The 12,140-nt window shown below is 63.4% G+C and overlaps 2 protein-coding genes across 2 annotated transcripts; one reads left to right on the forward strand and one right to left on the reverse strand.

The window, feature by feature from the left end:
* Positions 1-433: 433 nt before the first annotated feature.
* Positions 434-2,339, reverse strand: PTRHD1 (peptidyl-tRNA hydrolase domain containing 1). The gene is given in 4 exon segments (XM_086460498.1): positions 434-706; positions 2,113-2,196; positions 2,198-2,263; positions 2,265-2,339. Coding segments are annotated over 4 exon segments (396 nt in total). The 3' UTR covers positions 434-535.
* A 1,335-nt stretch (positions 2,340-3,674) lies between these two features.
* CENPO (centromere protein O) lies at positions 3,675-11,987 on the forward strand. Its single transcript, XM_086460499.1, has 9 exons — positions 3,675-3,756; positions 3,908-4,077; positions 4,449-4,560; positions 6,999-7,258; positions 7,695-7,866; positions 9,402-9,511; positions 11,350-11,470; positions 11,555-11,752; positions 11,839-11,987. Exons 1-9 carry the CDS (start codon positions 3,726-3,728, stop codon positions 11,985-11,987), a joined length of 1,323 nt encoding a protein of 440 aa, XP_086316625.1. The 5' UTR covers positions 3,675-3,725.
* Positions 11,988-12,140: the final 153 nt, after the last annotated feature.

Here is a 12,140-nt window from a genome sequence, read left to right on the forward strand (position 1 = left end):
TCTGCGGCGGTGCTGCCGTCTGCTGTTCGCCCGGCGAGTCCTCGCAGCGCCAATAAAATCACGGTGCGGGAGGAAAAAGCCACCCGGGGGGGGGGGGGGGGGCTCGGAGGGGGGAGAGGCACCGGGAGCGCGGTCATGCCGGCAGCGGAACCCCCCCCCCTAAATCTGCAGGGAGGCCCAGAGCCGCCGAACCCCCCCTGCCCCCAAAATCCACAGGGAGGCCCAGAGCTGCTGGATGGTTGCAGAGCCCGGGCACGGGGAACGGAGCCGTCGGGATGGACAGAGAGACGGGAGGGGGGGAGCTCAAAGGGCTCAAGTCACCCCTAAAACGCAGCAGAGCCATTTTCAAGCTTGCCTGTGCTGGCCGGGGGGGGGGGGTGACCTGCGGGTGAACAGACCACAAAGTGACGTTCTGCACAGGGTAACAGTTTAATCCACCCCACCGAAGCGCCGTTTCACGCTGTTCCCCGCGCGAGGAGACGACTACCTGCTGCTGAGCACCCTCGAGACACAGCAGCTTTCCTCCCGTGCCCCATCACTTCAGCAATTTAAATTTCTTCAGGTGCTGGTGCACTTGGTCTTTGGGGTAAGGCCTGAGCGCCAGGCAGGTGGCCACGTTCTCGGGCTGCTCCGTCCACACTTGGTGGTCGATGCTGTTCTGCTTCAGGGTCTCCGCCAGCGCCAGCAGGGCGGCCTCATCCGGAGCCTGGGGAGGAGACAGAAGTCCACCGTGAGGGCTGGGGTGTGAGGTCCTGCTGGGTACCCACAAGAGCCGTGGGGAAGAGGGGTAGCAAGACAACTTAAACCGAGGATACAGGCCAGGACAAGGAGGCCACAACCTGCCTGCACTGATATTAGGACAGGCAACCCCCGTACTTTGTGCCTTACCCAAAAGGCATTTTGTTCCCGCAGCACCACCAGCCTCTGCAAGCACAGGAGCTGGGGGTTGCGAGCTAACGCAGGTTGTGAACCTTCAGAACTGCAGGGGTTTGTCTCCCCCGGGGAACAGCTCGCCTGCCTCAGCGCGCTGCGGCCCACAGCCCTGCCCAACCCCACCGATCGCCACCCTGAAGCCCCCCCCACCCTCACGCCAAGTGGCCGCTGCGGCCCTGGGTGGTGACAGGGAGTAACGGGGCCTCCTGTAATAAAGACTGGCTAAGCAGCTTTTAGGAAACTGGCTTTTGGAAAACTGGCTTTTAGGAAAAGAGCTGCTGCCCAGCCCTTGGAGCCAGGGAGGAGGCTGCTCTGTACCAGCCCCCAGGCACAGCCCCACGGCTGACTGACACACACCGCAAAGATCAGGAGGCAGCAGGACCCGCCCAGCGCAGGACACCCGGGGGGATCCTCCCGTCACACCGGGGGGCTCAAGGGACACCAAGGCCTGAGCAGGAGAGACAGGGAGGGCAGCGAGCCAGAGCTGGTTCTGGGAGCTGGGAAGGCCCCGGGTGGGCAGGGCAGGCGCCACAGGCAAGTTCAACAGTTCCACCCCGAGGAAGACTCGGACCTTCATCCCCAACGACCACCAAGGCCCCCGACAGGGGGCGTAACCTGGGCGGGACTGAGGCGGGACCATGGGAGGAACTTATGTTAATGAAACAATTACAATAACCCAACCTTTTCTTGGAAATGTCACGAATAAACATGGAAGCTGTCGATACAAGGGCAGAATCCTGACGCTTGGGCGCGCAGGGAGGGAAGGAGCCACCCCCGAGCTGCCCGGCGCCGCGGTAAAGAATCCCTGCGGAATAACACTGAGTTGTTATGGAGTTTCCTCGGCTTCATTCCGGGGCCGGAGGCCTCACAGCCGCAGGGGACGGGGACCGGGCGGCTCTCAGCGCGGTTTAGGCCGCGGTTCCCTCCCTGGGTGAGGCGGGCGGGCGGGGCTCCCAGGAGCGTGAGGGGAGGCCGGGCCCGGGTAAATCCGAGCCCTCCCCACCAGGCCCGGCCGGGGCCGACCCCCAAAACCGCCGCAGCATCCCCCAAACCAGCCCCTCACCGCCCCCCCTCAGGCCTCTTGCCCGCCCCCGGCCCCAAAATGGCCGCCGCCCGCCTTTCCCTGAGGGCGGCGGCGCTCCCGGCGTGCCCCGCGGCTTCCCGGCCTGCCCCGCGCACCTCCAGCACGACCGTGCGCATGGCGCCGCCCGACGCGAGGTAGGCGCCGGTATCGGGGTGGTGGCGATGCGCATGCGCGGCGGCCCAAGGCGGCGTGACAGCCCTGCGCCACCACGGCGCCCAGAGGCCACGATCGCGGCGGCCGGCCCAGGGTCCCCCCGCAGCACCACGTACTGCACCAGCGCCGCCGCCGCCGCCGCTCCCGCCGCCGCTCCGGGCGCCGCCATGCTGCTGTACGGGCGCCGCCGCACAGCCTGCTGGGTAGGCGCGGCCGCGCCGCGCGCGGCGCCGGCCGGGAGGCAGCGCCGCCGCCATTTTGTCGTACGGCAAACCGGAGGGGAAAGAGCGGCGGGCGGGAGGTGACGTCCTTCCGGCGGCGCTGAGGCGCGCAGTTTGAGCGGTGGATGCGGCGGTGAGTGGCGGGAGCCCTCGGGAAACCGGGCCGGGGGGGTCCGGCTGCCTGCGCCCTCAACGGGGCCCCCCTCAGCCCCCCCCCCCCCCCCCCCCCCCCCCCCCCCACCCGGAGCTGCCCGGCTCCCCCCTTGGCCCTGTCGCCCTCGGTGAGGGCCGCAGCCTACCCCGCCCCGCCACCCCGGGGGCCTCCCTCTCCCCCCCCCCCACCCCGGGCTCTGCCGGTTCTCCGGGCTCGCCCCTGCTGGCGGAGGCCGGTGAATCCTGCCCGCTCCCGCAACTCCCGTTGGGGCTGGTGCGAATTGGTGGCTCGTAGAAAATGGCGGGGTAGATCGCGTCCCTTTGTCGCCTGAAGGACCAGGCCTGTGGCTGTCGATTAACTGTTCCTCAGGCCTGTAGCAAAGGTCTTAGTTGCTTTTCTAACCCCTGTCAGTTATTTCTCGGGCCTGTAGCAAGGTCCTAGTTGTTTCTCAGGCCTGTAGCAAAGGCCTTCGTTGGCTTCCTGACCTTTTATCTAGTGTTTAATTTGCCAGGAAGGCAACTAAACCTTGAAGCTACATCATAAATAACGGTAGAGAGAAAACAGCTCGGTGACCAATCGCTTCAAGGCCCGTAAGTAAGTCAAAACAGGGGCTTAGATGTCGAAAGGAGGCGCCTCCAGGCGCAGCCATATCTCCTTCAAGAATTTGGCAAGCAGCTTCTCAGCGGATTGGTGTCCTCAGAGGACTCGCTACCTCAAAAGAGTAATGTGAGGAAGGGTATCCCGCTGCCCACGACCACCAGGGACCCCCAAAAACTCCTGGGCGCGCGCAGAAGGGACTGCTGGCCTTGTGAAATAGAGCAGAGGAGAGTAATTGGTCGTAGTAATGAATATGTGATGAGAGAGGGGGAAACCTTTGCATGTTGTGTTTATAAATGACTGACAGAGGTGTCTGAGGGCGTCCTGGCTTTGTGGTGAGAAGCCCCCAGCACCCAGGCCTGAATAAAGCAATATCTCCTTGCTGAACTCTGATAGTTTTGAGAGTTTTTCTTTATTTCAGGTGAAAATTTCAGCCATCGGCCCAGGGGCTTGTCCCGGCCTGCGGCCAGCCCGGGTGCTAGACCTGCCCTCGATGCTTCTCGGGGTCCCATCGCAGGAGGAAGAGGAAGGTTCCCCCTGAAGGAAGAGCTCTCTGCTGGGAAGAGGAGAGCGACGAGGGAAGATGGAGGAAGGCAAAGCGCGTCCGTCGGACGGTGAGCTGCCTGGAGTGTGGGATATCCCTGTGCCGAGCGTGGCCCCCTGCAGGGGTGAACCCCAAAACGTTTGGGGCCGTGTCTTGAGTCACTCTCGGCCCGTTTCTTTTGGGGGGGCAGGGGGCTTCAGCGAGGTCCTTGTTCCTCCCAGGGGTGTTGGCTCACCTGGAGCTGCTGGAGGCGCGGGCTCACGAGGCGGCCGTGAAGGAGGAGGAAGAGGAGGAGCGCGAAGAGAAGCTGGCGAGGCTGAAGGCCAGAGTGCAGGAGCTGAGGCTGCAGAGGGATGAGCTGCGGGCTAAGCTGGAGCTGCAGCAGAAGGGGGTGAGAAAGGGCTCGGCACAGAGAGCTGGTGCACCTCAGGGGGGGATTCCCTGGGGTTATTCATACAGAGTCACCTCTCTTTTTTGGTTTATTTTCCCTGTTCAAGTGACACACAGTCCTGCTGTCCCCTGTTTTCAGTGCTGTGCAGTCCAGAACTGCTGGGTCTGCTTGCTTGGAGGCCGTGTGGCCGGTTTTGAACCCTTTTCTTGAGTTTTTCTACCTTCTTCTGCTTCGTTTTCCCCCCTCTTCTGCTTGAAGCGCCGCCTCACGTTCCCCAGGTGGTTATTTCTCTGCCTCCTGACTGTGTTTCCCTGCAGGTGACACCTTTGTGTCAGCGGTTCCTGACCTCTCTCCTCTTCTGGCTCTTGTAGCAACTCGGGGAAGGAGGAGCCGTGTCGGATGGGGCGCAGCCCAGCGCTAGGGCTGTTTTGGAGTGGAAGATCAGAAGCCTTCAGGCCATGCTGGGAGTCTTCTACCTCACAGGTAACATCTCCAGATTTGTGTGCTGCCAGAGGGTGCCTTTCTGGGCTGCTAAATTTTGGAAAGGGAGCCTGATCTGAGGTGAAGCTTCCCTGTTGACGTTGCTCCTGCTGTTCTTGCAGCCTGTAGAGTCTCAAAATGCTGGAGAAGCAATTCCCTGCCTCTCACAGGAGGCTTCTGGGATATCCCAGGAACTATTATTTGCTGAACTGTAGCATTTAGACTAAGGTCTAGATTCTGGAAAACACGTAACTGCCTTAAGAATGAGATTTTGGGGAATTAGGCAGTCAAATATTCAGTGGTCTGGATCTTCCAAGCAGGCTTGTGAGGTCAGCACCCTCTCCTGAGCTTTTTTAAAACATTTTGTTTTCCAATGAGAGTCACCTTCGCTTTCTGGATGCGAGTCCCGTGTGGTGCAAGCGGGCTGAGCCCCGCCGTGAGCGTCCCCGGTGCTCTCCTGGCGGGGCAGCCCAGTTCTCCCAGTCACATCGGAGCCAGGATCGTTGGAAAATGGCAGTGTGACTCGGTTGTTGGGCATTTAAGCTGCTGGGATTCATTAGAGGTCCCTTGAAGCCAAGAAAACTCCCTCACGCCCCGGTGTTCTTCCGCAGGGATTCTTTACCGCGGCGCCGGGCAGCTCGGGGGTGGCTCCTTCCCTCCCTGCGCGCCCAAGCGTCAGGATTCTGCCCTTGTATCGACAGCTTCCATGTTTATTCGTGACATTTCCCAGAAAAGGTTGGGTTATTGTAATTGTTTCCAGGAATTCGTGAACAGAAGTTCCTCCCATGGTCCCGCCCCAAGTCACGCCCCCCTCGGGGGTCCTTGGTGGTCGTTGGGGATGAAGGTCCGAGTCTTCCTCGGGGTGGAACTGTTGAACTTGCCCTGTGGCGCCTGCCCTGCCCCACCCGGGGCCTTCCCCAGCTCCCAGAACCAGCTCTGGCTCGCTGCCCTCCCTGTCTCTCCTGCTCAGGCCTTGGTGTCCCTTGAGCCCCCCGGTGTGACGGGAGGATCCCCCCGGGTGTCCTGCGCTGGGCGGGTCCTGCTGCCTCCTGATCTTTGCGGTGTGTGTCAGTCAGCCGTGGGGCTGTGCCTGGGGGCTGGTACAGAGCAGCCTCCTCCCTGGCTCCAAGGGCTGGGCAGCAGCTCTTTTCCTAAAAGCCCCCGTTTTTTTTCCCCCCAAAGCCCCCGTTTTTTGCCCCCCAAAGCCCCTGGGGTTTTTTTGCCCCCCAAAGCCCCTGGGGTTTTTTCGCCCCCCAAAGCCCCTGGGGTTTTTTCGCCCCCCAAAGCCCCTGGGGTTTTTTCGCCCCCCCGAGCCCCTGGGGTTTTTTCGCCCCCCCCGAGCCCCTGGGGTTTTTTCGCCCCCCCGAGCCCCTGGGGTTTTTTCGCCCCCCCGAGCCCCTGGGGTTTTTTCGCCCCCCCGAGCCCCTGGGGTTTTTTCGCCCCCCCGAGCCCCTGGGGTTTTTTCGCCCCCCCGAGCCCCTGGGGTTTTTTCGCCCCCCCCGAGCCCCTGGGGTTTTTTCGCCCCCCCGAGCCCCTGGGGTTTTTTCGCCCCCCCGAGCCCCTGGGGTTTTTTCGCCCCCCCCGAGCCCCTGGGGTTTTTTCGCCCCCCCGAGCCCCTGGGGTTTTTTCGCCCCCCCCGAGCCCCTGGGGTTTTTTCGCCCCCCCGAGCCCCTGGGGTTTTTTCGCCCCCCCGAGCCCCTGGGGTTTTTTCGCCCCCCCCGAGCCCCCTGTTTCCTTTCCCCCCCCCGAGCCCCCTGTTTCCTTTCCCCCCCCGAGCCCCCTGTTTCCTTTCCCCCCCCGAGCCCCCTGTTTCCTTTCCCCCCCCCCGAGCCCCCTGTTTCCTTTCCCCCCCCCGAGCCCCCTGTTTCCTTCCCCCCCCGAGCCCCCTGTTTCCTTCCCCCCCCCGAGCCCCCTGTTTCCTTCCCCCCCCCGAGCCCCCTGTTTCCTTCCCCCCCCCGAGCCCCCTGTTTCCTTCCCCCCCCCGAGCCCCCTGTTTCCTTTCCCCCCCCCGAGCCCCCTGTTTCCTTTCCCCCCCCCGAGCCCCCTGTTTCCTTTCCCCCCCCCGAGCCCCCTGTTTCCTTTCCCCCCCCCGAGCCCCCTGTTTCCTTTCCCCCCCCCGAGCCCCCTGTTTCCTTTCCCCCCCCCGAGCCCCCTGTTTCCTTTCCCCCCCCCGAGCCCCCTGTTTCCTTTCCCCCCCCCGAGCCCCCTGTTTCCTTTCCCCCCCCCGAGCCCCCTGTTTCCTTTCCCCCCCCCCGAGCCCCCCTGTTTTATTCCCCCCCCCAGCCCCTTAGCCCTTCTTTCTTACACCTAATGAAAACATTGCTGGGGTTCCCATCCCCTAAACTCTCGCAGGGACCTCCCTGCCCTCTCGCAGCGCCTCCCCCGGGGGATGTTCGAGCCCCGGCAGCTCCCCCGCTCCCTCTCTCTCCGCCCCCCCCCAGGGCTCAGCGGGAAGCTCACCGAGCGCGGGGTGTGTTTCTGCATCAGCACGGCCTACGGGGGCACCTACCTCGACTCCTACCACCTGGACCTGCTGCTCCACCTCGACGTGCAGATCGGCCGCCACTCCGTCCCGGCCTGCATCCCCCTGCAGCAGCTCGCCCAGAAGTACCTGCAGACCGACGTCAGGCGCTTCCTGGCCGTCCTGGCCGCCCACCTCAACGCTTACGCTGGGAGGAGGTACCAAGCAGACCAGTTACAGGTACTGGTGACCTCCGCCACGCCTTTCATCCTTTTCCCCTTGGAGGTACCGAGCGTTCCGCGCCGGCGGGAAAACCCCGGGCGGTTTCGTGGAGCGCTTGGCGGTTCGGCTTTTCCCAAAACTTCCCACCGTACCGCGTGGCTCCGAGCTCGGTTGCCCGTCGCGCCGGTGGTCACGTCCTTGGAGCGTTTCCTCATTGAAAACTTCCCGCCAACGGAGGCCTGAAGGGAACGTGAAGGCGTCCAACGCCGCCGGAGGCCGCGGCTGAAGGGTGTGGGGGAGGATTTGCCGGTTGAAGCCCTTCCCTCACGAGGCTCCTTCGGCGTGCGGCCCCGCTGGAGCGCCCAGGGTGGTTTGGGGCGGGATGGGGGGGGGGGGGCCACGCTTGGCGAGCTCCTGCTCCCCCTTCCTAATTTTCATGCCTTCATCCCTCCAGGAGCGCTTTTCAGACCAGCTGGCGGGAAGCTTGCAGAGGAATTCCTTGTGTAATTTGCTGGTCTTTCACTACCACGTGGCGAGGGAGAGCAAGACCTTCCCGCTCCGCGCGAGGCTGCTCTACGGCGATCTCTGCTGCAGCCTCCCCACCGAAGTCAGCGTCTCCTGCCCACGTAAGAGGCCGACACGGGGCTCTGGCGGGGGGGTTTGGGGGTGGGCAGGCCGTGCTCTGGATCTGTGGGTGGAGGGGGCTTCTCTCTAGTGGAGTTTGGGGACAGAAGGCAGCAAGCTGTCGTGTTTCTGAGGGAGAAAAAGAGGTTACAGGAGGCGTCGTGGGCAGTGGGGGCTGGGTCTTGAGGTGGTTGTCACTCCTCGAGAGCACGGAGCTCCCTCGGTGCTGGCAAGATGGGGTGGCTGGAGGGAGGGAAATACGATGGGGCTGGGGAAGGAGGCCCCGGGGGGCCCTCGGGAAGGAGGCCCGGGGGGCCCTTCAGCCGCCTGGGCTGGCTCCCGCTTCACAATCGCTCGGAGGGCAGGCTCCGGCGCGGTCCCAGCAGGATCAGGATCGCCCGGATAGTGCCCAGCCTGTGCTGGTGCGCTCTGGGACAGCTTGGCGAGCAGCTGGAGGCAGAAACTCAGACCCCACCAGTCCCATCGTCCCAGTGAGGGTTTGTTCTGGTCAACTTAGCGGCCTTGGACTCGTTGAAAACCTGGCGCCCAGCCCCGTGATCTTTGAGGGGGGGGGTGGGGTTTACTTGCAGGCAAGCAGGACAGGATCCTTCCCAGCGTCGGGAATTTCTCTCTCTTTCCACGCAATTAGCTAAAATGAGGAATTGAGGCCCGGTGCTGGGGTGTTCTGCGTTGTGCAGCCAGGCTGTAACCGCCCCCGCTGCGCTGCGAGGTGGGCTGGCACGTGCTGCCGCGCGGCAGGAGAGAGAAGAGAGGCGGGGAAGGGAGGTTTGTCACCCCTTAGGAAGGCTCAGGGGTGCTGCGACGTGCTCCTCCCAAAGATCTCTGCCGGAAAATCCTCCCCTGACACCCTCAGCTCCCCCCTCCTCTGTGTCAGCGATGCTCCCTCCCCCTGGTACGGCCCTGACCGCGACGCCGCGTGTCCCGCGCAGCCCTAACGCCATGGCTTCCTCCTGGAGCCGCTCGCTTTTCTAACCAGTTACTCCCAACGCCAGACTGGGCTGAGGAACCGGTTTGCTCATCTTGTCTCCCCGTGTCTCCAGCCCCGGCGGGGCTGCGGGGACCAACGTGCAGCTCAAGGGAGGGGCTGGGCCCAATCGTCTCTTCTCTCGACCCTCAGCCGTGGCGTCGAGCCCGCTCCTGCGAGCTCCTGGGCTCGCGGCGAGGCTGGAGGAGGAGCCGTGTGCTGGCTCAGACCTTCCCCCCCGCGGTAGCTCCCCGCCTCGGAGGTGAAGTCCTGCCGTTGCTCACCAATTTCGGTGTCTTCCGAGCTGGGGGGGAGCACCGGGGCGGCCGAGGCTCCCTGCAGCAGCGGGGGGGGGAGGTTCCCGAGGCCCTCGCGCTCCCTGCGGCCGTGAAATCCCACGGGGGTGGGAGCTGCGGGATGGGAAGGGTTATGAGGAGAAAACCCTGCCGTGGCGAGGGAGGGCGGGAAAACTCTCTGGGGACGAGGGCAGAACGTTTTCTGCTGGCGATACGTTTCCCTTTCCTGGCTCACCCCGTCCCCTTCTCCCACCAGCGGACGCCCCCGCGTCCCTCGCGGCGGCGGCGGCGGCTCACTCGGAGCTCTTCCGCCGCGTGGGCCTGCCCGAAGCCTTCCTCTCCCTCCGCCACGCCGAGGCGAGCGTGGTGGGAGCACCCTGAGCCCTGCCTCTCCTCAGCCATCCTCCTCCTCGAGCCCCCCTGCCCGCCGGGAGCGACCTCCGAACGCAAAGGGCTGCCGTGGACGGCAGAGCTGGGAGCGTCCCCCCGGCTGAGGAGCGGCTGGTTTGAACCTCGAGAGCGATTTGGGAGGCTTTTGGGGGGGCTGCGGGGGTCGGCTTTTCCCCCCCCTCGGCACCGAGCTGTGCTGATCGCTGCGGTTGGGGCTGGGGTTGGAGGGAAACAACTCACGGTGGGAAGGAGAAACGGAAAAGTTCCGAGATCTCGGCGCTTTGGGGGCAACACCCTATGGATTGGCACCGTGCGCTCACCCAGGGCACCTCAAAAGGGGGGGGGGGGGCGGGTGAAATAGTCCTCCAAAGGGGGGGAGCAGGGGAAATAACCCTCAAAAGGGGAGGAGCAGGTGGAATAACCCTCAAAAGGAGGGGAGCAGGTGGAATAACCCTCAAAAGGGGGGGAGCAAGGGGAATAATCCTCAAAAGGGGGGGAGCAGGGGAAATAGTCCTCAAAAGGAGGGGAGCAGGGGAAATAGTCCTCAAAAGGGGGGGAGCAAGGGGAAATAGTCCTCAAAAGGGGGGGAGCAAGGGGAAATAGTCCTCAAAAGCGGGGGAGCAGGGGAAATAGTACTCAAAAGGAGGGGAGCAAGGGGAATAATCCTCAAAAGGAGGGGAGCAGGTGGAATAATCCTCAAAAGGGGGGGAGCAAGGGGAATAATCCTCAAAAGAGGGGGGAGCAGGGGAGATAACCTTCAGAAGGAGGGGGAGCAAGCGGAGTAACCCATGCCCTGCTACTACAGCCAGGAGAAGGCCTCATGCCAGAAGCTGGAAGGGGTTGAAGGCCAGAGGTGAGGCTGAGGTACTACCGGCAGCAGCTCCTGCCCCCCGGGCTGTGTTAACCCCCACCCCAAAGCACAAACGCGGAACTTTCCAGAACATTTCCCACCCCCAGGGCCTTTACACGCGCTCCGTTTCCTTCCCCTGGGGCGCGGGGCGGCTTTGCTGGTGTCCCAGCGTTGTGCTGCCAGCCTGGATCGGATCTTTGGAATCCTGCTCATTTGTCCCGGTGTTTTTGAAGCTGTTTAATAAAAGTTCTACGTTCCTGAAATCGTGGCCTTTAAGAAACCTTTTATTGATTTTTAGCTGTGTAACGTGGTTTAAACGATGGGGTTTTCTCAAGTCTCACTTTTATGAATATTTCGACTATCTGTTCCCAGCGCAGCTGTGTGGCGTCAAAAGGCATTTTCTTTGCCTCTCCCCCTATGGCTTTTTATTCAGTGGTCGTGTTTTCTTCTGGGAAAAATACTTGGAAAGTGGGAAAAGTGCTGCTGCGGGCCTCGCCTGAGCTGCCCGAGGACGGACGTAGGTGTAAGTCCCTGCCTGAACCCTGGGCACCTTCCCCTTGAGGGGAGGCCGAGCCCTCACCTTGCCGGGGGCCGCGCTTTTGGGGGAAATCTGTGGGAATTGGACATTGTTCGGGTCAAGTTGTCGCCGGGGCAGCTGTGGCAAAGCCAGGCTTAACCCAGGTCTCGGGCGCGATCCTGGGTTTGCGTAGGACAGCGGGAGGCAGGTCCGGGGTGTAAGACCCATCGCACCTCGGGGCTTGTACGGACGCCCTCAGCGGGCTGCGGCTGGGGGTGGGAGGGGGTGCAGCTCTCTTCCCACTCTCCAGCATCTCCCTGGGTCCCTGTGGGCGCTGCTTGCACCCTCAGCCAGGCCCAGCGTGGGCGATGGATGTGGGAATTTTATTTCCTTCCACCCAAACACGGTGGGATTAAGCTCCCGTCTTGTTCGTGTCACCGTTCCCAGCGGTTGGGTGCTCAGCTGAGCCCCTGCGAGGGAACGGAGCAAATGCCACGGCGGGAGACGCCCAGCACCAGCGTCCTCTTTGGGGACCCCTCCGACCCCAACATCCCCTCCTCGGGGGGGGGTCAAACCCTTCTCACACACACACACCCCCCAGAATAAAGGAGGCGCAGGACCAGGCTTTGCAATTCAGCTGCTTCTATTCCAGAAACCACCGGCGGCGGCCGGCTCTGCGGGTGCCCGCCGTCCCCGCCGCGGCGGGTTGAGCACCCCGGTCCCCTCCTCGGCCAGTCCCTGCTCCTCTCGTCCCTCAAGCGACAGCAAAGTGACAGCAGCCGCCCGCAGCGGGCGCGGGGCGGCGTCCAGACGAGCGCGAGCCCCGCCGCGGCAACGGTTAAAAATATAAGTGTCCATCTGTACTCGTATATTATATATATTTATATATCTGAAATACACAATATCGGGTGCTTTTTCTCCTCCCCCGGGTTGAAGGCGGCGCCGCACTCTCCGTCTCCCCGCTCTCCGACCTCCGCTGGGTTGGGACGAGGAGGAACTCGGTGCGAACGAACGGCGAAGCCCCGGGTTGTAGCTACCGCTCCCGGCACACGGAAGAGACGCGGCGTCTTCCCATCCGGCCCTGAGTTTGGATCTCCTCGTGCCGAGCGGCACGGCAGCCGGGAAGGGAGGGGGGTGGGTGGCGGGGGGACCCCGTGATGCTACTTGAATGTCGCGCTGTCCCCCCCCCCCGCCTCCGCTTCCCGGCGTGGCTGGTGGTGCGACGGCTCGCCCGGCGA

This window comes from Leptosomus discolor, chromosome 2 (assembly GCF_034619465.1).
Source record: "Leptosomus discolor isolate bLepDis1 chromosome 2, bLepDis1.hap2, whole genome shotgun sequence".
NCBI lineage: Eukaryota > Metazoa > Chordata > Aves > Leptosomiformes > Leptosomidae > Leptosomus > Leptosomus discolor.

Coding starts and splice junctions, on each gene's coding strand:
- CENPO (XM_086460499.1), top strand. CDS start 3,726: ATGGAGGAAGGCAAAGCGCGTCCGTCGGACG. Junction 11,471..11,554: donor CATCCCCTCCTCGGGGGGGG/GTCAAACCCTTC, acceptor CTTCTATTCCAG/AAACCACCGGCGGCGGCCGG. Junction 11,753..11,838: donor GGCAACGGTTAAAAATATAA/GTGTCCATCTGT, acceptor CCCGGGTTGAAG/GCGGCGCCGCACTCTCCGTC.